Source organism: Delphinapterus leucas, chromosome 11 (assembly GCF_059928025.1).
Source record: "Delphinapterus leucas isolate spDelLeu-1000000601 "Yukka" chromosome 11, BTC_Dleu_Yukka2, whole genome shotgun sequence".
Classification (NCBI taxonomy): Eukaryota; Metazoa; Chordata; class Mammalia; order Artiodactyla; family Monodontidae; genus Delphinapterus; species Delphinapterus leucas.
In genome coordinates this window covers 84,521,666-84,543,161 of record NC_143139.1, presented here as the reverse complement: position 1 = coordinate 84,543,161, position 21,496 = coordinate 84,521,666, and the positions used below count along the sequence as shown (strand labels likewise).

At 46.2% G+C, this 21,496-nt stretch overlaps 1 protein-coding gene across 6 annotated transcripts in view; it reads left to right on the top strand.

Annotated features, from left to right (window-relative positions):
* NT5DC3 (5'-nucleotidase domain containing 3) overlaps positions 1-17,720 on the top strand; it is a 57,302-nt gene extending 39,582 nt beyond the window's left edge. For 4 of the 6 annotated variants that reach the window (XM_030763480.2, XM_089921176.1, XM_022600019.3 and 1 more), the window contains 3 exons: positions 3,269-3,409; positions 8,625-8,689; positions 11,440-17,720. In XM_030763480.2, the coding sequence (XP_030619340.1) occupies positions 3,269-3,409; positions 8,625-8,689; positions 11,440-11,692 (459 nt within the window). In that variant the 3' untranslated portion in view covers positions 11,693-17,720. The remainder of the gene's footprint in view (positions 1-3,268; positions 3,410-8,624; positions 8,690-11,439) is intronic. The other 2 variants (XR_016395035.1, XM_089921177.1) reach the window with 2 other exon arrangements.
* Positions 17,721-21,496: the final 3,776 nt, after the last annotated feature.

Below are 21,496 nucleotides of genomic sequence, written 5' to 3'. Positions count from 1 at the left end.
AGACCTCCTGAGTTAAAAACTCTTGGGGTAGGGCCCAGCCATCTATGTTCTACACAGCTTTCCACACTAAAATTTGATATCAAGATAATGCTGGCCCATAGAATGAGTTAGGAAGCGTTTCCTCTTCTTCAGTTTTTGGAAGAGTTTGAGAAGGATTGGTGTTAATTCTTCTTTACATGTTTGGTAGTGGAGCCATCTGGTCCTGGGCTTTTCACTGTTGGAAGGTTTTTCATTCTCAATTCAATCTCCTTCCTAGTTAGAGGTCTATTCAGATTTACTGTTTCTTCATAATTCAGTCTTGGTAGGTTGTGTGTTTCTAGGAGTTTGTCTGTTTCATCTAGGTTGTCCAGGTTGTTGGCATACGGTACTCAGTTCGCAGTACTCTTTTATAGTCCTTCCCCCGCCCCCCGTAGAATTGCTGGTAATGTCACCACTTACATTTCTGATTTTAGTAATTTGAGTCTTCTTTTTATCTTATTAAAGGTTTGGCAATTTGGGTTTTTTTTGCTTTTTTTTTGAAGAACCAATTCTTGGTTTTGTTGATTTTTCTCTATTGTTTTTCTATTCTATTTATCTCTGCTCTCATCTTTATTATTTCCTTTGTCCTGCTAGCTTTCAGTTTAGTTTGTTCTTTTTCTAGTTCCTTTAAGGTATATAGTTAGGTTGTTTTGACATCTTTTTTTAATGTAAATGGCATTGCTATTAATTTTCCTTTTTAGTATTGCATTTGTTGCATCCCATAAATTTGAGTATGTTGTGTTTGCATTTTAATTTGTTTCAAGGTATTTTCTAATTTCCCTTGTGACTTCTTTGACCCTTTGGTTGTTGAAGAGTGTGTTGTTTAATTTCCACGTATTTCGGAATTTTTCACTTTTTCCTTTTGCTGTTGATGTCTGGTTTCATTCCTAGTGATCAGAAAAGATACTTTGTATGATTTCGTCTTTTAAAATTAATTAAGACTTGTTTTGTGGTCTAAAATACAGTTGCTCCTGGAGAATTCTCCATGTACACTTGAGAAAAATGTGTATTCTGCCTTTGTTGGGTGGAGTGTTCTGTATTTGTCTATTAGGTCTAATCGATCTCTCGTGTTGTTCAGGTCCTCTGTTTCCTGTTTGATCTTCTGTCTGCTTATTTTATCCATTGTAGAAAGTGAGCTATTGAGTTTCCTGCTATTATCGTAAAGCTGTCTTTTGTTCCCTTCAGTTCTGTTAATGTTTCCTTCATATATTTTGGACCTCTGATGTTTGGTTGATATGTGCTTAGAATTGTTATATATTTTTGGTGAATTGACCCTTTTATCATGACATAATGTCATTCTTTGTGTCTTGTAACAGTTTTTGATCTAAAGCCTATTTTGCCTGATATGAGGATAGCCACTCCTGTTTCCTTTTGGTTACTATTTGCTTGGAATATCTTTTTTAATCTTTTCACTTTCAACCTATGTGTGTCCTTAGATCAAAAATAAATGTCTTGTAGACAACATATAGTTGGATTCATGCTAAAGTTGGAAAACCACTGTTTTAAAGTGATCAGACCAGTTCATTAACATGTCAGAAGTTATGTGGGCAATGAACATTACCCTTCAAAGGAATCTCTTGAGAATGTAGATCCTTTAATATTGCTGCCGTTTTTCAAAATACATTTAGATGCCCCTTTTGGATTATATTTGAGAGCCAATTTGAGGCATAGGAGAAAATTAGTTTCATTATTACTAATTTATTATCATGTACTTTAGTCTTAGGAATGTTCCAAATGATTTTTTTACCTATTTTCAGAAATAAGATCCACCTTCAAAAGTTTGTCATCACTGGGAATATTTAAAAGAATGTGATGTATGTAGGGTCTCATATAGGAGAAAGAGAACTATTGAAAGGTTTAAAGAAATTCAACCATTGAAGAAGGTAGGCACCCTTAGGACATACAGAGCAGAGATTCTAGCTTTAGGTGAATAGCAGAGTGAATTTTCAAAACAGTAAGCCACATACCACTTCTCTCCTTAAAACCCTTAAAAGCTCTCTCCTTAAAAGCGCCCCTTTCTTCCTCAGAGTAAAAGCCTGATTTCCTATAATTGCCCTCAAGGCCCTGCTTGATCTCTCCTTCCCCAGCCTCCCTCTATGAAGGCACCTCCTGCCTCTGCCCTCTCTCCTACTCTGCTCTAGGCTACCTGCCTTGCTGTTTCTTAACACACCTTGCTCCCAGCCTGTTCTTGCCCCAGAGCCTTTGCACTTGCTCTTTTTCCAGGCAGAATTTTTCTTCTCCCACATATTTGCATACTTTGACTCTCCTTACCTTCAGATGTATTAGCCTTGTCTTCCTAATCACTCTATATAAAATGGTAACTCCTTTTCCCTCTTATTCTGCTTGATTTTTGTCCATTGTATTTCTCACCAGCTGCCACTGTGTATTTACTTGCTTATTTTTTGTCTCTATTTCCCATGAGAGCAGGGAATTGTTAGTTTTGTTCATTACTTTATTGTCAGTATCTAGAACAGGGTCTGGCAAACTGTAATATTTAGTAACTGTCAAATGAGAAAATTAACAGCCATGCATTATGGTGATTGTGTATCTTAGATTTTCCAGGACATAACTTAGATATTCTGGCTTATTAATGTCATATCATGGGATTACAATATTTGGAATGAAAACGTGATCATATATGTTGGTATTGTGTGATCATTCCAAGTCTGAGATTCCCCATAACCCAGGAGGCTTGGCATGCGGTGGGTGCTCCCCAGTGGTCTGTGGATGAATTGAATGAAGACCTTCAGTAGCATTTCAGTTGACCCTCTTTCTGCCCCTGACCTAAATGTGGTTTTATAGACCATGGTTAATGATTCCAGATCCTGTGTTTCTGTGAGGTCTGTGATCCGCCGCAATTATTTCCGGAACAGAAACTTTCTTGGGGTGAAATGGTCAAAGCCTGAGGCTAAATTTGTTTTAATTAAGTGTAATTCATTGAATTCAGCTTGGTTAATAACTAACATTACACAATTTCTCCTGGCGGTACGGTGACTTCAGGTATGAGGTCCTAGAAATAATGCAAAGCAGAGGGATTTTCTCAGTACAGCTCAGACAAGGGCAATGAGGCAGAAAGAAGTCCATGGCATGCTGCATTGGCCAGAACTGTGTTCCGGAAGCTGCTGGAGAGCTGCTAGCTCTCCCAAATTAAAACGTAATTCAATGAATGTCTGTTGCGTTGGGGAAAGGTCATGAAATGGTTTAAATTCTGTTGAGATTAATGTTGACTTCTTGTGATCTTTGCATTCAGGACTTGACCCTGAAGCATGGCTGGCGAACGGGTGCAATTATCCCAGAGTTAAGATCTGAGCTCAGAATTATGAACACGGAGCAGTACATTCAAACTATGACCTGGCTACAGACCTTGACTGGGTTATTGGAGCAGATGCAGGTTTGGGATTTTTTTTCTCTCCTACTTTTTCTTTAAGGCTGAGGTTAGTCCACTGGTCAAAGTTATTTTCAGGTACTTTTATATTGAATTGTGGTCCTGAAGTATGAGGCATAAATTATCCTGCAGAATAACCACTGGGGTGATTTTGCCCCTAAAAGAGCCTTGCCATTTTCCCTAAAGAGAATTTTTAAGATGGCTCCCATAGCCATTTGGAGAAAAGTTTTGTGGGGCCCGTGTGGGAAATCTGGTGTCCTTACTTCCCCACTAAAGCCCCATCGGGAGACCAGTGGGACTCAGGAACCTCCGCCAGTGTTTGGGTCCAGTCCTGCTTCTGTCTTTAGCCTGCGGTGGGACTTATCCGTTCGGGGCCTCCGTTTCCCCGTCTGTAAAATGGAATGAACACTTCAGGCTGGGCACCACGGCTTACTGGGAAGAGTCCCAAAGCAAGAGTCAAGATCCCTGTGTGCAGCCTCCATCTGATTTTGAAGATAACACCTACAGTTGGTTGGCGCACTGGAGTTCAGTGGTGTGTTTTTCTTTCTGTAAGTTACATAGCCAGTTTGGGGCAGTTAGTGAGGAAAGTTGTTTCAGCAGTGATTTCCTGGCCCGTGGAAGCTGCCCTGTGTTGCAGCTGCGACCCCTCCCCAGTCTCACGACGCACCTTGCTTTCCCCCCGGTTCAGCTGGCCTGGCCCGCAGCGGTCTCGGGGTGAGTGAGTGCCGACTCCTGTAGGTTAAGGGGCATGGATGCTTGCTCTCTTGGCTGTGGCCTCTGGCCATGGCCTGGTGCCCACGGCCTGCCGGCCTGCTTTGGAAATGGGCCGGGAGCCGCCTTGCCTGGCCCAGCTGGCAGCAGACCCGGGCAGGGCTGCGGGGAGTGGCAGGTCCTCACTCCAGGGTGCACCCTTGCAGGGCGTGGGGCCTCACACGTCGCCCAGGCCTCGCTTCCAGCGCGCTCTGGCTGCGTTGCTCCTTGGCTCATCTCTCATGAGGACTGGTTCTGTTTTCCTTCCTGTGCTTGTCTGTGAGGTGACCGTCCAAAAATAAAAGGCATCAGTTCTGGGTTAACGTAGCTTTAAGTCTGCGCATAGGTCATACAGTAATAATAGCTACTCTTCAGATGCCGGGCATTGTGCTGAATGCTTGCTCTGCGACATTACTTATAACTCGTCCCAGCTGTCCAGTGTACGATTTTCCACCTTAGAAGAAGGAAACTGAGTGTTTGAGAGGTTGGGTAATATGTCAAAGGTCATAAAATGACAGAGCAAGAACTTGAACCTAGGCTGCGTGGTGCCCAAGTCCCTGCTTTCAAGCGCTGCACTGAAGTGCTTCTTTGCTGTGCGGTTTAGAGCTCTTGGGTGTAGCCAGACCCCTTGCCTTAGGTGCGGTCTCTCTGTGACGCAGGTAGCTGGTCAGCTACACAGGTGCAGCCTGCAGGTAGATGGTGTCGCTGCATTTTAGCTTTGAGAACAAATTTATTTCTTGTTTTCCTGTCTCTGACCTGTATAAAAAGTTTGATGAATAAGGAGTGTGTGTTTTAGAGAACGGAAGTGCTGGGAAGATTTCTGTGATTTATAGAGTTAATTGTATAAGGCGTGGGGTTAGGGAAGGAAGAAAAGGGAATTGACATTCATGCTGCCGCCCCATTTTACAGGTGAGGAAACAGGCTGAGAGATAAGTAACTTTTCCAGAATCTCAAAGTTAGTGACAGCAGAATCAAGCGATATAGAAGTAAGGACTTACTATGCTCCAGACTCCAAGGGCTTTACGGGCATTTCATTCAACAACAGCTTTTGGAAGCGGGCACTGACATCACCCCCATTTTACAGATGAAGAACCGGAGGCAGAGAGGAGAAACTAACTTGCTGGGCTTAGACCAGGCTGTCTGGCCCCAGAGCCCTCATCTCCGTGCTGTGTCACCTCGGTGTCTGGAACACTTCCGTCAGGGTGGATTCACTAGGACATGGAGGAGGGTGGCTGATAATTAGAACAATATCCAAATGAGCATCACTTCTCCCTGTTCCCTATCTCCTCTCTCCTCTGCCTCTGTGTTCACCTGGAAAACTATACATTATTCCAGTGATCCCGTGTCAGATGTTTCTGTAGCTCCCCTTTTTCCGATAGTACGCACATAGCATGTTATCTGGACTGTTTTCTGAGGAGAGAAATTTGTCCTCTGAGGTTGGCTGTGATTTTTTTTTTTTTTTTTGGAAGCCAGCAGTGTTGTTTGGAGCCCAGTCTGATGAATTAAATGCCAGTGTTGAAATTTTGGTTTTAAAAAAGTAGCTATGAAGAATAATTTTTGTTCACTAGCCTTGAGGTGCACTCTCAAGTGGTATGGCTCATGGTGGTAGTGCCGGTGGATGGCGTGGTGTATAGTGTAGAGGCTTCCCAGGTAACCACTTCGGAGCCACGATTAACCCAGGGTGGACAGGCTTCTGCAAAGAGCCAGCTAGTCACCGTGTTAGGCTGTGCGGGTCCTACGGTCTCTGTTGCAGCTACTCAGCTGTGCTTGTAGCACCAAAGCAGCCTTAGGCAGTATGTAAACAACCGGTTGTAGCTGTATCCCTATAACTGTATTGGTGGACACTGAAATTTGAATTTCATGTCATTTTCACGCATCATGAAATTATTTTTCTTTTGATTTTTTTCCAACAGTTTCAAGAGGAAAATCCTTTCTTAAGCTCATTAGGCCAATAGAAAAGTGGGTGCTGGGCTGGATTTGGCCTCCCCTGGCACAGGCTGTCAGGCTGCTGGCTAGATTGCGATATCCTGCTCTCACAGGGCTGGGCCGGCCTGTACAGTACATTTTTGTAGATTGAAGTCATGAAGGGCTGAGTATGCTAACTAATGAGTGAGGCTAAAGATGGCTGAGCTGACTGTAGGATGAGCCTCTGGTGTGGGCTTCTGCTTAGTCTTTTCCCGTGCTAACTACCCACCCTTGAGTACATGGTATCACTTAAGGGTTAATTATAACTAATGAATACCCAGTCTTTGAAGTCTTTTCAAGTAGATTTCAGACACCTGAGATTGCTATTTTACAGAGCTTGGCCTTGTAGGGGGATCAGAGCTGGAGAAATGTGTGGCTCAGGAGAAATTGTTTTCTTTTAATGGGAGAGCCTTGGGTGTGTTTAAACGCTGATGGGAAGGATCCAGTGCTGATGGATCAATCCAAGGAGGTGGATCACGTGGGAGAGATGATAAATGCTAGAGAAAGGGCAGGTGGGTGCGGGTAGGCCTTGGATGGGAGGGTGCAAGGGGAGGCTGGGTTAAGGTGCACACCCCCAGAGCTCATATGCCCTCTCCTCTGGGGATGCTCCTAGCTCAGATCTCTGGGGCGTTCCTCCTTAGCATGTCCCTCTGGGAACCTTGGGCTTCGCTGGAGATGATCTGTCATCCTTGGCTGCCCCCCATTCTGGAAAAGCTGTGCTGGAGAAAGTGCCTTGGACTTGGAGCCTCTTCATGTCTGTGGAGCCTTCATGTCTGTGGAGCCTCTTCATGTCTGTGGAGAGTGGAGAGAGGCATTCACATGGCCTGTGGCAGCTAGTTTCCAAAAGGAGGGAGCAAGTAGACTCACTTCGGTCATCTTTCTTCTGGTCACTAGTCAGAGAATTCTCCCCTCCTGCAAGTACGGGAGAAGCTTCTCCTTCATACTGGACACAAGTGCAGTTCGTGGGCCAAGAGGGGTGTATGGGCAGAGGTGGGAGGGAAAATCCCCGCCCACAGGCTGATAGCCCATCCTGTGTGCTGTCACATTGTTTTGTCCCGATCTGTGTACCCCCCGCCAGGGCTCCATCTTTTCCTCTCTTAAATCTTCAGTAGATAGCACAGTGCTTGCCACATAGTCAGTGCTGAATATGTATATGGACACGTGTGTGTACGTGTATATCTGTGTACAAGTGTGTATATGAATGTGTGCATGTGTGTGTATATCTGCATGTATCTATCTATATAAATAAATTCCTTGTGGCACCCTACAGAGTTTTGACCTAGTCTCATGCTTTGTAGTGCCTGAGTTCTATAGTGAGTAATTTGTTGATCTAAAATGTGAGCGCTGATTGAAACCACACTCGTAGGACCTACCTCAACACCTCCAGAGGTGCTGGACCAGAGGTGCTCCAGTAACACACGGCCAGTGGTCATTCAGTGGCGGCTGCTTCCGGCTGGTGTGGGCAGCGGTGCTGGGCCGGAAGTCCAGATGACAAGCTCAGGGTTTTGTCTGAGTGGCAGAGGCCTGTAGCAGGCGACTTAGTCAAGCTGTTGACCCGGGCATACGTGATAAACAGAAGGGCCTTGGCTGCCACGTCAGAAGCAGATGGTTTGCGTGTTCGGTGTTTTCCTCCGGGTCCTGAGGCTGCCCCTGTGACCATGGACTCCAGGGAGCCCCATCTGGCCCCTGTGGTCACGTGCACCTCTGGCTGCGCTCAAGGGTTCCCGTTCAGCCTCAGGAGCCTTGGAGAGACACTTGTGAGAATCCGTGTGTTAGGGTGTGTACGGTTGTCATTTTCTTTTTGCCTTTTGCTCACATTTCAGCCCACCCAGAAAATTCTCTGCTTCTCTGTCTGGGTGAGGTGCTCTGCCTTCTTGCCTTTTATAAAAACAATTTTTTTTTTCCTTAAACACTTTAAAAGATAATATTAAGGAAAAAGATTAAAGCCAATTATAATTCAACTACCCTTGCACAAATTAAAGAAAAACTTCCCTGTTAATTTCCAAATATAGGCACATGTTTTTTACATGCTTGTAACTTGTGGATGTACTGTTACACCTGCTATTTCCACTTAACTGCCGTTTGTGTGTGTGTATAATACGTATATTTATGATATATATAAATGTGTATTAGGTAGCCTGTATTAAGTATATGTTTATGTGTGTAATGGATAATCCGTGTGTAATGGATACGTTACGCACGTATAATACACGTATATTTTATGTGGATGCATATGCATTGTGCTTATACAAAGCCTTTAATAATACTTTAATATCTCTAGTTTGATGGGAGCCTTGCTTAATGGCATCATAATACGCCCCGTGCACTTGGTGGAGAAGGGCAGGCGGCAGCTGGGAAGTCTGAACGTGTATTTTGTCCTGCAGGTGCCTGTCTCTTAGACCTGAATAAAATTCCTCCCAGAAGAGCTGCCCATTAGAAAATTCTCATGACCTAATAGGTTTATTCATACCCAGAACCTTCTCAATAACTGGCTTGTGTCCTGCAGGTTCACAGAGATGCGGAGTCACAGCTGGTTTTGCAGGAGTGGAAAAAGGAGAGGAAGGAGATGAGGTAAGAGGGGCCTGTTTTGAATAGAGTAAATCCCCCACCCTGGCCACGCTCACTCAGCCCACATGCCTGGCGCAAGGCCTGCCTGAAGCAGGCTTCGAAACAGTCTTTCTCAGCTGCCAGGGGTGACTGTGACCCCCCAGCATCCAGAACGAGCCAGCTGCCATTAGTGATGAGTGACATTTCCTCGAGGCAGCAGTGAGCTCCCTCACACCTGCTGCCTGCCCTCAAGTTTGTTGTCTGTCCATCCCTCCTCCCATCCATCCCTCCTTCCAGCCCACTTAACTTCCCCGTTTGGGCAGCCATTGGTCCAGTTGTCGGCAATGCCGGTGGCCCAGCATGGCTAGTGGGACAGTAGCCACCGAGCCACAATTAATTCTTGGGGCTTCTACAACCCTGGTGCTTATTTGTAACACTGCTGTTTTAGGAATGTGCAGTCACTCAGTATCATGATGTCTATTGGTGAAGAAAACCCATCTGCTGTCAGAAAAGTTTGGTGGGTGTGTGTCTTAAGGGAACAGTTATTCTTGATTTTTTTTTTTTATTATTAAACTTGTTGATTTACAGTATTGTGTTAGTCTTCAGGTGTACAGCTTCAGATTCTTTTCCATTATAGGTTATTACAAGATACTGAATATAGTCCCATGTGCTCTACATGTGCTCTCCATCCTTGTTGTTTATATGTTTTATATATAGTAGTGTGTATCCATTAACCCCACACTCCTAATTTATCCCCTCCCCTCTCCTTTTCGCTTGTTTTCTCTGTCTGTGAGTCTGTTTCAGTTTTGTAAATAAGTTCATTTGTATTATCTTTTTAGATTCCACATATAAGTGATACCATATAATATTTGTCTTTCTCTGTCTGACCTACTTCACTTAGTATGATAATCTCTAGTTGCATCCATGTTGCCACAGATGGCATTATTTCATTCTTTTTTTATGGCTGAGTAATACTCCACTGTACATATGTACCACATCTTCTTCATCCATTCATCTGTCAATGGACATTTAGGTTGATTTTAAGGGAACGATTATTCTTAAGAGACCCTGTGGACAGTTGTGCTTTCCTGTAGAAGAGGATGGATGCTGTGCATGTAAACACTGTTGATGTGACCATTTCTGCTCTTGTGGTTCCCTCCACACCCCCCTCCCGGGCACAGCTGTCCCTAAGGTTTGTTAGTAGTGCTCACTTCCTGGGTTCTGGCCTCTGAGCAGTGGGCAGCCTGGGGGGCGCTGTGGTGTGCGTGGAGAGGGGCAGAGTCCATCCCTCTGGGCAGCAGAAGCCACGGCTGTATTGAATCAATCCTTCCTCTTCCCTCTCAGCGTGCTGGCTGTTGGGGGCTTATTCCAACGTGATTATTGGTCTAAAATGTTGGGTGAGAGGGTGATGGACATATAATGTCATTTGACTCTGGGACCCTTGCCCCTCAAGGCCAGACCTGAGTCCTACACTCCAGGGACCTCAAATTATTAAAGAAAAGAATCGTTTCACCCAGCAGAGATTTTGTTTTGAATTCGCATCTCTAACAACCTCACATCTCAATGAGATTTTTCAGTGAAAGTATAAAAACCATTTATGTTGCTCCACCTGCAGACCTAATTGAGGTCTTTCAATTTTCTTCTTTATTGTTGTAGCATCTGCTGTCACCATGTGACGAAGGAAGGCCTCTACCAACTAGTGGCTTTTATCACACAGTTGTGTAAAGGATTATGTTTTTTGCTGTGTTTATAACTGATTTTTTAACAGTCAAATGGCATTTATCCAGTTTGCTGGAACAGTCTGTGTGTAGGGGTCCTGGCCATTGGATTGGATGGTGTGCATATCCCACGTATGTGTGACGGGGTGTTGTTTTACACACAGACACGTGTCTGCACACCTGCAGGGGCTTAGAGCCTGGGGTAGGGTGACCAGTCTTGCAAGATGCCTGTAATCCAGGCTTTAAGGAGGTGCTTGAAGCTCTGTAATGGATGGTAGAGATGTGTTTACATCACTATAAAATAATCCTTAATCTCTCAGACATAAAGTACTTTTGAGTTTATGATATGCTTTTATTTCTCTTTCCTTACTTAGTTCTCAATATAACCTGATGAAAAGGGGGCCTTTGTCCCATTCCGTAGACAAAGGAAGTTTGGAGACTCTGAGAACATTCTGCATCTCTGTGGACCTTCAGAAGCAGCTCCCGCACCCTCTGTTTTTGTTTGGGAAATGGGGTGTGCAGGTTTAGAGGCTCACGCGTTGCCGCTGGAGCCTTCGGCAGTGTTCTCTCTGGCTGGCCTAAGTGGGGAATGTGATCAGAGCCAGTTGATGGATGAATGGACAGACTGTTTTCTCGATTAGAAATCGGAGCTGCTCTAGGCTAATTTGAGTCCTGTACGTGTGAAAGAGTGATTTAAAAAAAAAAATCTTTTTATTGACGTATGGTTGATGTACAATATTACATCAGTTTCAGGTATACAACATAGGGATTCACATTTTTTATAGATTGTACTCCATTTATAGTTATTATAAAATATTAGCTATATTTCCCGTGCTGTGCAATATATCCTTGTAGCTTATTTATTTATTTTAAACTTTTTATTTTACATTGGGGTAGAGTTGATTAACAATGTTGTGTTGGTTTCAGGTGTACAGCAGAGTGATTCAGTTATACGTATACATGTGTCTGTTCTTTGGGAAACAGTGATTTTGATTTTATTCGATTTCGGTAGCTAAAAGCAGACCTTTTGGGAATCACTGTCTCTTGCCTCTTCAGAGAAATGACCAAAGGTTCCTTCAACACCCAGTTCGGAAGCTTGTTCCGCACAGACCAGAACCCCACGTACTTCCTGCGGCGCCTGTCGCGGTTTGCCGACATCTACATGGCGTCCCTGAGCTGCCTCCTGAGCTATGATGTCAGCCACACGTTCTACCCCCGGAGAACCCCGCTGCAGCACGAGCTTCCTGCCTGGTCTGACAGGCCCCCGGCCACCAGGCTGCCGCTCCTGCAGGAGGCCCAGGTCAAGTAGCCAGCGGCCCAGGCACCCTGGGCGCGAAAAGCCAGGACCGGCGGCGGCCCCGCACCGGGCAGACTTTGCATGGACGTGACTGTGCTTACGGACATGCCTTGTGATACCTATTTTGTACATTACGGAGGATACCCCCCAGCTCGTGAAGACAGGAGCTCGCAGCCCAGAGGGACTGCCTTCCTGTACATGTGGGGACAGCGGCTGGCTTCCTGTCAACACCCTGTGATCGCCCTTCTTGTTTACTAAGGTACCGCGACCGGCGTCAGATTTTCTGGGACGGGGAGGCTTCTTGATACCATCTCTGGATTCCAGCAGGTGACGTTTTGAAACTCTTGATTCTTCCATGCAAAACGCATGGAAAAAGTGAACATTCACGGGCAGTGCAGGGGCCCAGTGGTGTGCACCGGTGAACTGCTCACAGAAAGCTGGTGCTTGAGCGAGCGCTGCGATAGCATACCACTGTGTCAGTGGCAGAGCTGGTCCCCAGACGGCAGCCGGTTCCCAGATATCTTCTGGTACTAGGGCTTTGGCACTCTGGTGCCTCACTTGAAAGCAGACTCAGCCTCTCTGGAAGTCTTTCGTGAGAAAGAACAAGGGGAGTTGCAAGTCCTTGGCCTTGATTGTCCTCAGTATCCGTGTCCCGTGTCCTGCCCCCTGCTGGGGAAGGACCATTGTGCCCCAAGTGATGGGCAGGTTCACTCTTTTCCCCAGAAGAGGTGGGCAAAGAGAGAAGAGCTTCTGGTTAAATTTCCAGCCAGCAGAACAGACTTTGTAGAAGGAGGCTGTGAGAAATAAACAGGTCAGAAGACAAATGCCAGTGCATTTGTGTTGGGTCTACAAGGAATTTATTTTAGCTGAAACTGCTACCTGTATATTGCTTGAATGTGATCGTTGGAGGATGGAAAATGAAACAAAAAAAATGTCCTTGTAATGAAGAGCCACGCCGTGACCCCTACTGGCTGTGTTGCAGTCTTATTAACGTGTATTACCAGAAACCGTCCTTGTTGGAGGGAAACGAGCAGATGCCTGTCTCTCCTGACTTGTCAGCCGAGGAGAGGGGCTTGAATCTAGCAGGAGGGGAGGGAGGTGGCCCTCTCCTCTTAGCCATCTTCCACCCTCTCCTCCTCTTAGATTGCTTTCCTGCCATGTTTGTATGTTTGGGGAGTTTGGGTGGTTTTCTTTAGGTGTCTGTGTTAAAGGTGGGCGAGGATAAAGGACGCTGAAGCTAAGAGAAACAGAGTTGGAAATGACCTAGCTGGCTGAGTGTTCCCATTTCCTTCTGAGGACAAGGCAAGGGACACGCATCCTTAAACCTAAAGGATGCAGGTACAGGAGGAAGGGGGCTTGTGGAGAGAGGGCTCGCGTATTCAGCGTTTTTAATGGATTCGTGTATGGAGCCAGTTGTTGATGAAATGCTCGCTTGGCCTTCCACAGGATACCTGCCCCAGTGTGGAAATTAGATGAGTCCCACAGCACGCATTGTAATGCTGCTTGTTATAATGGGAGTGTGCTTGTGATATTTTCTTGTATTTAACTAAAATAGTGAAGGTGATTCTCTAGACCCAATAGGCCCAATTAGCCCCCGTTTTTTCCTTCTAAATTTTATTTGAAATGCAGTAGAGTCCATTCCTTTTTCAGACAGCAGGAGGCGTTTTGTTTGCTGTTTGTTAGCGCTCAGGGGTTTTACGCATCCGAGTGCATTGGAAGACTGGCGTTTCGGGGGTGCAGGTGGTGCCCAGAAATGTTCAGTGTTGGGGTCCTCAGAGGATACACTGGTGCTTTGGGCTGCTAGTTTCTGCTTTGGAGAAGCTGAGTGAGGAAGTAGGTATTATTTTAAAACATTTTCTTAGTTTTTATCAGGTATTCATTAGATATCTCCTAGGTGCCAGTGATAGGGTGTCTTGTTTACTCAAGAATGCAGTACAACTATTCTTACAACCTGCTTTCATGTACATCTAGGTTAGGTGACCCAAGCCTGGGGGGAAGAAATAGATTTTCTGGGTGTGAATAATGAGTTTTACGACTTTTTACCAATTAAGGTTTCGGTCTGTGGGCCATGGTACGTGGCGGTATTGAGATCTCTCTGCGCAGGGCCCAACTGAGCATGCGCCTGGCAGATGTGAACCCGCGCTGGGGCCAGGACAGAGGCATTCTTGTCTGTGCTCAGTCTTAACTTGTCACTGTTGTGACTCAGCTGGTTTTCAGCACGACGCACTGCATTTTGTTCTTCCCGGTTTGTCCTCTGGTGCGCGCACTTACGAAGGCATGTGGGTACAAGGGAAGGGAGTCTATTTTCTACCACTTAAAACATCAGTTTGGAAAGTGAACGGAATAAAATTAGTTTGCACATTAAAAAAATATTTTCTGTTTTTAGCATCAGTTAGACTGATTTTCTCTGAATGATGTGAGCAAAAATTCACAGTCCAGGGGCAGTCCTTGCCCCCCAAGGCTCACGTCCCTGTAGCTGGTTGCCCTGGAAGGAACCTGCACAACTCGTTTTTCCAGAGTTGTTTTTAATAGATGAAACCTGGCTTTTAATATATTTTAGGAGTTTGTCTTAGAGCTCCCACTTTCCTCCTAACATGGCCTCTTTTTTTTTTCCCCCTTTCAAAAATTCTCTTCAGCTCCGTTAATGCCATCCAACATAAACCACATGTTACTGATTCAGGCACATCTCAGACTAAATTCCTAGTCGCTTTGAAGGCATTGGGCCTCTTAATTAGTGCAAAGGAGAAATGAAAAGTAATCTTTCTTCCTAGCTAATTTAGCTTTGGGTGACCTAAATAGTGTTCCCTCTCTTTTTGTCCCCAAAGGCCTCTAAAGCGGTAGAGTGTGTGCTAAATACTGGAACTGGATTCCACTCAGCCGAATGCTCACCTGCTGCACGCACTCGGGAGCCCTTGTCTCGAATGTGCTCTCAGACTAAATTTGGCCAGAGGCAGGGTTCCTTGATTGCTCTCTTCAACTACTAGGGAGCCAACCGATGATCTGCCCTCTTAGTATTGATTTCCTTTTGTACCAGTTCTCTGCGTTAGCATATGGGAGCTTGGCTCCAAGTTCAGCTAACCTTTAATACCCTAGTGGATTGAGGAAAAGAAAGGAAGTGAAGTTTCCCTAATGCAAGGTTCAGCAAACTTTTCCTGTAAAGGGCCAGGCAGTAAATACTTTCAGCTTTGCGGGCCATTTTCTGCGGCCCCTCTCTAGGACTGGGCCTGCCTGTGGTCCAGTACAGCGTGGCTTATGAAAACAGGCTGCAGGCTGGATTTGGCCTTTGGGCCATGGTCTGCCGAGCCCTGCTCTGATGGATCGTGTTGGTGGCAATGGCGAGATGACCTTGCTGAAAGCACGCGGATGAAGCAGCCCACAGTTGGGTGCAGCCAGTAGAAAGTTCTGTAGGTAAGTGCGCCATGTTCCCCTACGAGCTACTCTCTGGGCATATTTACTTTTATGGCCAGTGGCAAAATACTGTGTTTCCAGCACACGGCACGATTGTCGTTGTGTAATTGAGCTGCCAGACTCGGCATTCATTGAATATACCTCTCATTGCCCTCATCTGTGATTGTGCTAGTAGCGTGTGATGGGCTCGGATGCCCAGAAGACCCTTCAGGACCGAAGGACTTAATCCCCGCAACTGCTGGGTGTGCTGCTGGCTTACCGTCCGCAGCCGTCAGTCCTCCTTGGGAGCTTCCCCTGCTGAAAAGTCCTGCCTCGGATGCGGATGTGGTCAAGCTCCCTCCCTGGAGCAACTCTGAAGGCCTTTCAGCTCCAGAGCTGGGGGGAGGGCACACAGCTGAGGCCTCTCTGTCTGCACTGCAGCCCAGCTCCCTTCCCATCCCCTCTCCCCTTCCCGGGTGTTGATCCCAAGGACAGTCCCCATCTCAGTATCTGCTCTCCAAGGAACCAACCCACAGCAGTGCTCTGTACTTTTCTATACTGCAGGCTTGAACTCTGACTTAGGAAACTGTTTTTTTAGTAGAATGACAGATTGTGCCTGTTTAATTAATTTCAGGCACAATGAATGCAAATTAGATAGACTTACTGTTTATTCTGAATGTGAATTTGCTATTTATTCTAAATGTTGATTTTATGTTACATGACTTTGAACTTGTTGCCAAATAAAAGTTTGAATTGTATTGTCCAGTTTATTCTAAGTCATCTGTTTTGTGTGCTTCAGTCAGTGGCAAAGCTGTATCACATTCTAATGTACCCCAAAAAGAGTATCCCTGAGAGCAAGGGTGAAAGATTTATGGTTCATTTCTCACCACCCTTGTTCTCCCACCCCCAGCAAAGCACACTTGCTTGTTTTCAGAGCTCGAGGACCATGTAATTAAGCCACGGAAGGAAAATTGGTATGCGTTTGGCCTTAGGTGGGCAGCAGGTAAGTCACCTGGAATTTCTGTCTCTCACAGACTGTTCCCTCCTTGAGAACAAGGAGATGACAGTGAGCCACCTGTTTGTCTGCAGTCAAATTACCAGGGAAGCTGGAAATTGGAAGCAGTGTTTTTAAGGGAAGAAAATACTGCATAATACTGAATTGGGAGCGCGCGCTGTGAAGTCAGTTCACTGCTGGGTTTTGGGTAAATTTATATTTTGAAGAGCCTTCTAAAAAACCTGAATTGTGTGTGTGTTTCACCTTAATGTCCTTGACCTCTCGTTGTGCCAGGAACTTCATCTCATGCACTCCTCCCACGGATACCTGCTGTTTCCCGTCTTAATCACGTGCCTTTCTGTCCCTCTGATGGTGGAGTTGGTGGAGTCACTAGTGAATCGGTCCCACGTGCCTGTGGAGAGTGAGTTTCTGGAAACCTGGCGTTGCCCTCATCACGGCACGTTGTCCGAGAGGAGGTGGTGAGTTGTTCTGTGCCTGCCACGGGGGCGTCTTCTTCCCTTTCCTAGAGTTGTGAGAAAGCTTCTGAGACCCTGGGGCTTCTGGACTTTGGACTTGGCTCAGCAAAAACCCTGATGATGTGGAACAAAGTCGTTTGGGTTGCAAGGGCGATGGAGAGGAGAGTCTGAGGTCTGCTCAGCCCAGAGCAGGGCTTCTCCATCCCCAGCACTGGCTCCTGAGCATGGCCAGTGCTACCTCCAGGGACAGCTTGGAAATGGGTGGTGGGTGGGCTGGAGGGTGCCCGGTTGGCACAGTGATGGCGAGGCCACTTTGGGCCTTTTGAGGGTGTGGTGGACATCCTGCCTTGCAGAGTCCTGCACGGTGCAGAACTGGCCTGAGCCTACACATCACTTGTGTAAAATTCCAGAACGTTTTCATACCCCCAGAAGAAACCCCGTACCTCTTAGCAGTTACCCCAGTTCAGTGTTGGGGTCCTCACCACTCACTCACCTTTCTGTCTATGAATTTGCCGATTCTGGACATTTCCATGTAGATAGACTCATACGGCATGTGGTCTTTCGTGTCTGGTTTCTTTCACTGAGCATCATGTTTTCAAGGTTCATCCGTGGTGTTGCATGTATCAGTACTTAGTTCCCTTTTAGGGTGAAATGCTATTTCATGGTGTGGCTAGACACACGGGTTATCCATTCATGAGTTGGTAGACATTTGGGTTGTTTCCACGTTTTGGCTGTTATGAATAATGCTGCTATGTACCTACCTCTGTAATTTGTTGTGTGGACATGTTTTCACTTCTCTTGGGTCTGTACCTAGGAGTGGAGTTTCTGGATCACACGGTAATTCTGTGTTTAACTTTTTGAGGAGCCGCCAAACTGTCTTGCACAGCGGGGGCACCATTTTACACTCCCACCAGCAAATTAGGAGGGATCCAGTTTCTCCACATCCTTGCCAATACTTGCTATTGTCTGTGGTTTTGAGGATGGCCATCCTAGTGGGTGTGAAGTGGTATCTCAGTGTGGTTCTCATGTCTTCTTCACACAAGCAAACAAAACAGAGTTAAGAAAGAAGCGTTCCTAAGGCAGATGGTGGCTAATTGAAAAGGCCCTAAGAAGCCCAAACAAGTTGGCTTTACCTTCAAAGTTTGACCCCTCCTATGGCGAACAGTCGTTTTGTTTCCCAAAACACTGGATCTGTTCCATTGACTTTATTTCTATTCTGTAACCAATACGTCAGCACATTTCACGTGCCAGACACTGTGCTGGGTGCTGAGACATAAAGACGAATAGGGAGGTCCCTGCCTTTGGGAACTTACAGTCTAATAGGGAAATAAGACAAGGTCACTGGAGTGTTGGTCACTAAAGGTACACGGGAAGGACAGAAGAGAGTCAGGGAGGGAGCAGTCTCCGTGGGTTGGTGGGTGGATTTAACATGGTCCCTCACCCACAGAAACAGAATAATCCCCCAGATCAACCAAAGAGATGAGGTACGGCTTGAGTGTTTCATACTCTGAAATGTTAAAGGACCTTACTTTTCCCACCGGCAACTGGGGCTGAGGATTCACAGTTGACGGCCTTTCTGAGGCAGCGTCAGGGGCCCAGGCGGTGGCGGGTGATGTCTGGCTGGGGCAGGTCCGGCCCTCACAGTGCCCCCAGGGGGTCAATGCTGTCCAGCTGCTGGTCTTCAGGGTCCTGGAAATGAGAGGTCTGTGAGCCACGCAGAGGGTACAGGCCTTCTGTCTGTGAATCCTTCCGGGTCGAGCATTCTTAGGGCTACTGGTCTGAGGCCTTGATGGGGTTCAGGACACGCCACCCCCAAACAAAGCACCTTGGCACATTAAATGTCTTGAACTGAAGGAATTTTTTAAAAATGGCAGAAGCAGGAAGGTCACTCCGACGCCCCTGCCCTACCCCCTTGCCTTTCTTTCCTGAAACAGGTAACAGAATTCCCACGTGAAAGATGCCCTCCCTGTACCAGGAGGAAAGAAGACACCGCCACAGATGGGGAATCAGGGGACTAAAATCTGTATAAACAAACCTTGTTCATTAACCCTTATCTTCCTAGTGACTTCACCATTCACTACCCCTAGTGCCTTCACCATTCACTACCCCTAGTGCCAAACCTCTTTCCCTTGTCAATTCCTCACACATCATCTGTTGTCTAAAAGGTACAAAAGCTTCCTCTTCTGGTCCCTCCTTTGGGTCTTTGTTTTCTCCTGAAGGCTCCCACATACAGGTAAGCATTCAAAAAAATGTACATGCTTTTGTCCTGTGAGTCTGTCTTTATCAGTTTACTTTTCAGGCCCAGCTAGGGATCTTAGGAGGGTCAAGGAAAACTTCTTCCTCCCCTACAGCCTAAAACATGATTCTTCCCTCGGTGCCCCGTGGACACACGTGTTGGGAGCGAGCACGGCTTCACACTGCTGTCCCACGGCTCACGGCATGGAGGTTAGGGCCCCGTTCCGGGTGCAGTCTCTGCTGTTTGAAGGTGTGTGGCCCCGGACAGATCATTTGCACTGTGCTGTAGTTTCCTCATCTATAAAGAATCCTAGTAGTATTTACCTGACAGGGAGGTGTGAGGATTAAATTAGATACTACATTAAGGAAGATTAAAAAAGCACCCCACAAAAGGTGGCTGTTACTCTGATTACCAAAAAAACCTTTCCAGTTGAAAATTCATCCTGAACTAGGGTCTAATCAGAAGGCACAGTCCAGAGGCAGCCACTCTGAACCGCCTGCTGTCTGTGGCTCTGAGCAGCACTGAAGTTTTGTTAATTCGCATCATGGACGTTCATGCTGTCTAGATTGACTCCAGATAGTCTATAGGCAATGCCCGCTCCCTCAGTATAAAGGGCATGAGAATCAAGCACACTTGGGGCTGGTATCCTCAGCCTGGGATTCCCATAACTGGAACATTTTTGCCACCTGGTTGAATGAGAAGGGTTGAGCTGAACCCTGCATCTGGGATACTCTCTCACCTGCCTCCGGCGAGTCTTTCATGCACGGGGCTCATGGAGAGCATTGAACAGGATGTGTAATTTTTCCCCCTTGCTTTTAAAATGAGGTTGATTTCAATATCACAAGGCTTACAGAAATAGTCTATTAGTAGATGCAGTTTAGCTGAACTTGCCCTTGCAATTTGGACTGGAAACTTTTACATGGGTTTGATTGAAAAAACAGGATTTATGATCTGGTTATTTTTCAATATTGCAGACATATTAAATCTACCACAGGCACTAAGAACCATGGGATATTTGCATTTGGTTCACTGCAGAAAAATAGTAACAAATGTTGCACTCTACACGCTTACAATGGTACAATAAAGTACTGTAATGTTTCAGTGCCAACTTACAGAAATTCAATACAGCTCCTGCCCTGTGGAGTTGGGGTGCGTCACCCTCCCAAAGTGGATGTGTTCACCCCCGTGTAAGCTCTCTGAATCCCCTACTACTGGGACTTTATGGATGATGATGGGAGTAGAAGGATGTGAGCTCACCTTTTCTTATGAAAACACCAAAATCGCAACTAACTGCTGAACAACCATTGACAAAAAAAACACTGGAACCTACCAAAAAAGATATCCTACGTCCAAAGACAAAGAAGAAGCCACAGTGAGACGGTAGGAGGGGCACAATTGCGATAAAATCAAATCCCATACCTGCTGGGTGGGTGAACCACAAGCTGGAATATAATTATATAGCAGAGGTTCTCTCATAGGAGTGAAAGTTCTGAGCCCCACATCAGGCTCCCCAGCCTGGGGGTCTGGCAACGGGAGGAGGAGCCCCCAGAGAAACTGGCTTTGAAGCCCTGCAGGGTTTGATCGCAGGAATTCCACAGGACTGGGGGAAACAAACTCCACGCTTGGAGGGTGCACACAGGACCCAGAGGAAAAAGCTGTGACCTCATAGGAGCCTGGGCCAGACCTACCTTCTGGTGTTGGAGGGTCTCCTGAGGAGGTGGGAGGCGGCTGTGGCTCACTGCGGGGACAAGATACTGGCAGTGGTAGTTCTAGGGAGTATTCACTGGTGGGAGCCCTCTTGGAGGCCGCCATTTTCTCAACCAAGACGTGGTGCCACCCAACAGCCCGTAAGCTCCAGTGCTGGGATGCCTCTGGCCCGACAACCCAGAGGGTGGGAATACAGCCCCACCCATTAGCAGACAGCCTGCTTAAAGCCTTCCTGAGTGCACAGCTGCCTGGTAAACACACCCTCTGACATGGCCGCGGCCACCAGTGGGACAAGACCCAGCTCCACCCACCAGTAGGCAGGAACCAGTCCCTCCGACCAGGAAGCCTGCACAGCCTCGCCCACCAGGGGCAGACAGCAGAAGCAAGAAGAACTACGACCTTGCAGCCTGCGGAATGGAAACAGCAATCACCCAAAGTAAGACAAAATGAGACAGCAGAGGAATATGTCCCAGATGAAGGAACAAGATAAAACCCCAGAAGAACAATTAAGTGGAGAGAGGCAATCTACCTGAAAAAGAATTCAGAATAATAATAGTAAAGATGATCCAAGATCTCAGAAAAAGAATGGAGGCACAGATTGAGAAGATACAAGAAATGTTTAACAAGGACCTAGAAGAACTAAAGAACAAACAAACAGAGATGAACAATACAATAACTGCAATGAAATATACACTAGGAGGAATCAATAGAATAACTGAGGTAGAAGAACGGATAAGTGACCTGGAAGACAGAATGGTGGAATTCACTGCCGCAGGACAGAATAAAGAAAAAAGAATGAAAAGAAATGAGGACAGCCTAAGAGACCTCTGGGACAACATTAAATGCACCAACATTTGCATTATGGGGTCCCAGAAGAAGAAGAGAGAGAGAAGGGACCTGAGAAAATATTGGAAGAGATAATAGCTGAAAAATTCCCTAACATGGGAAAGGAAACAGTCACCCAAGTCCAGGAAGTGCAAGTGCAGAGAGTCCCATACAGGATAAACCCAAGGAGG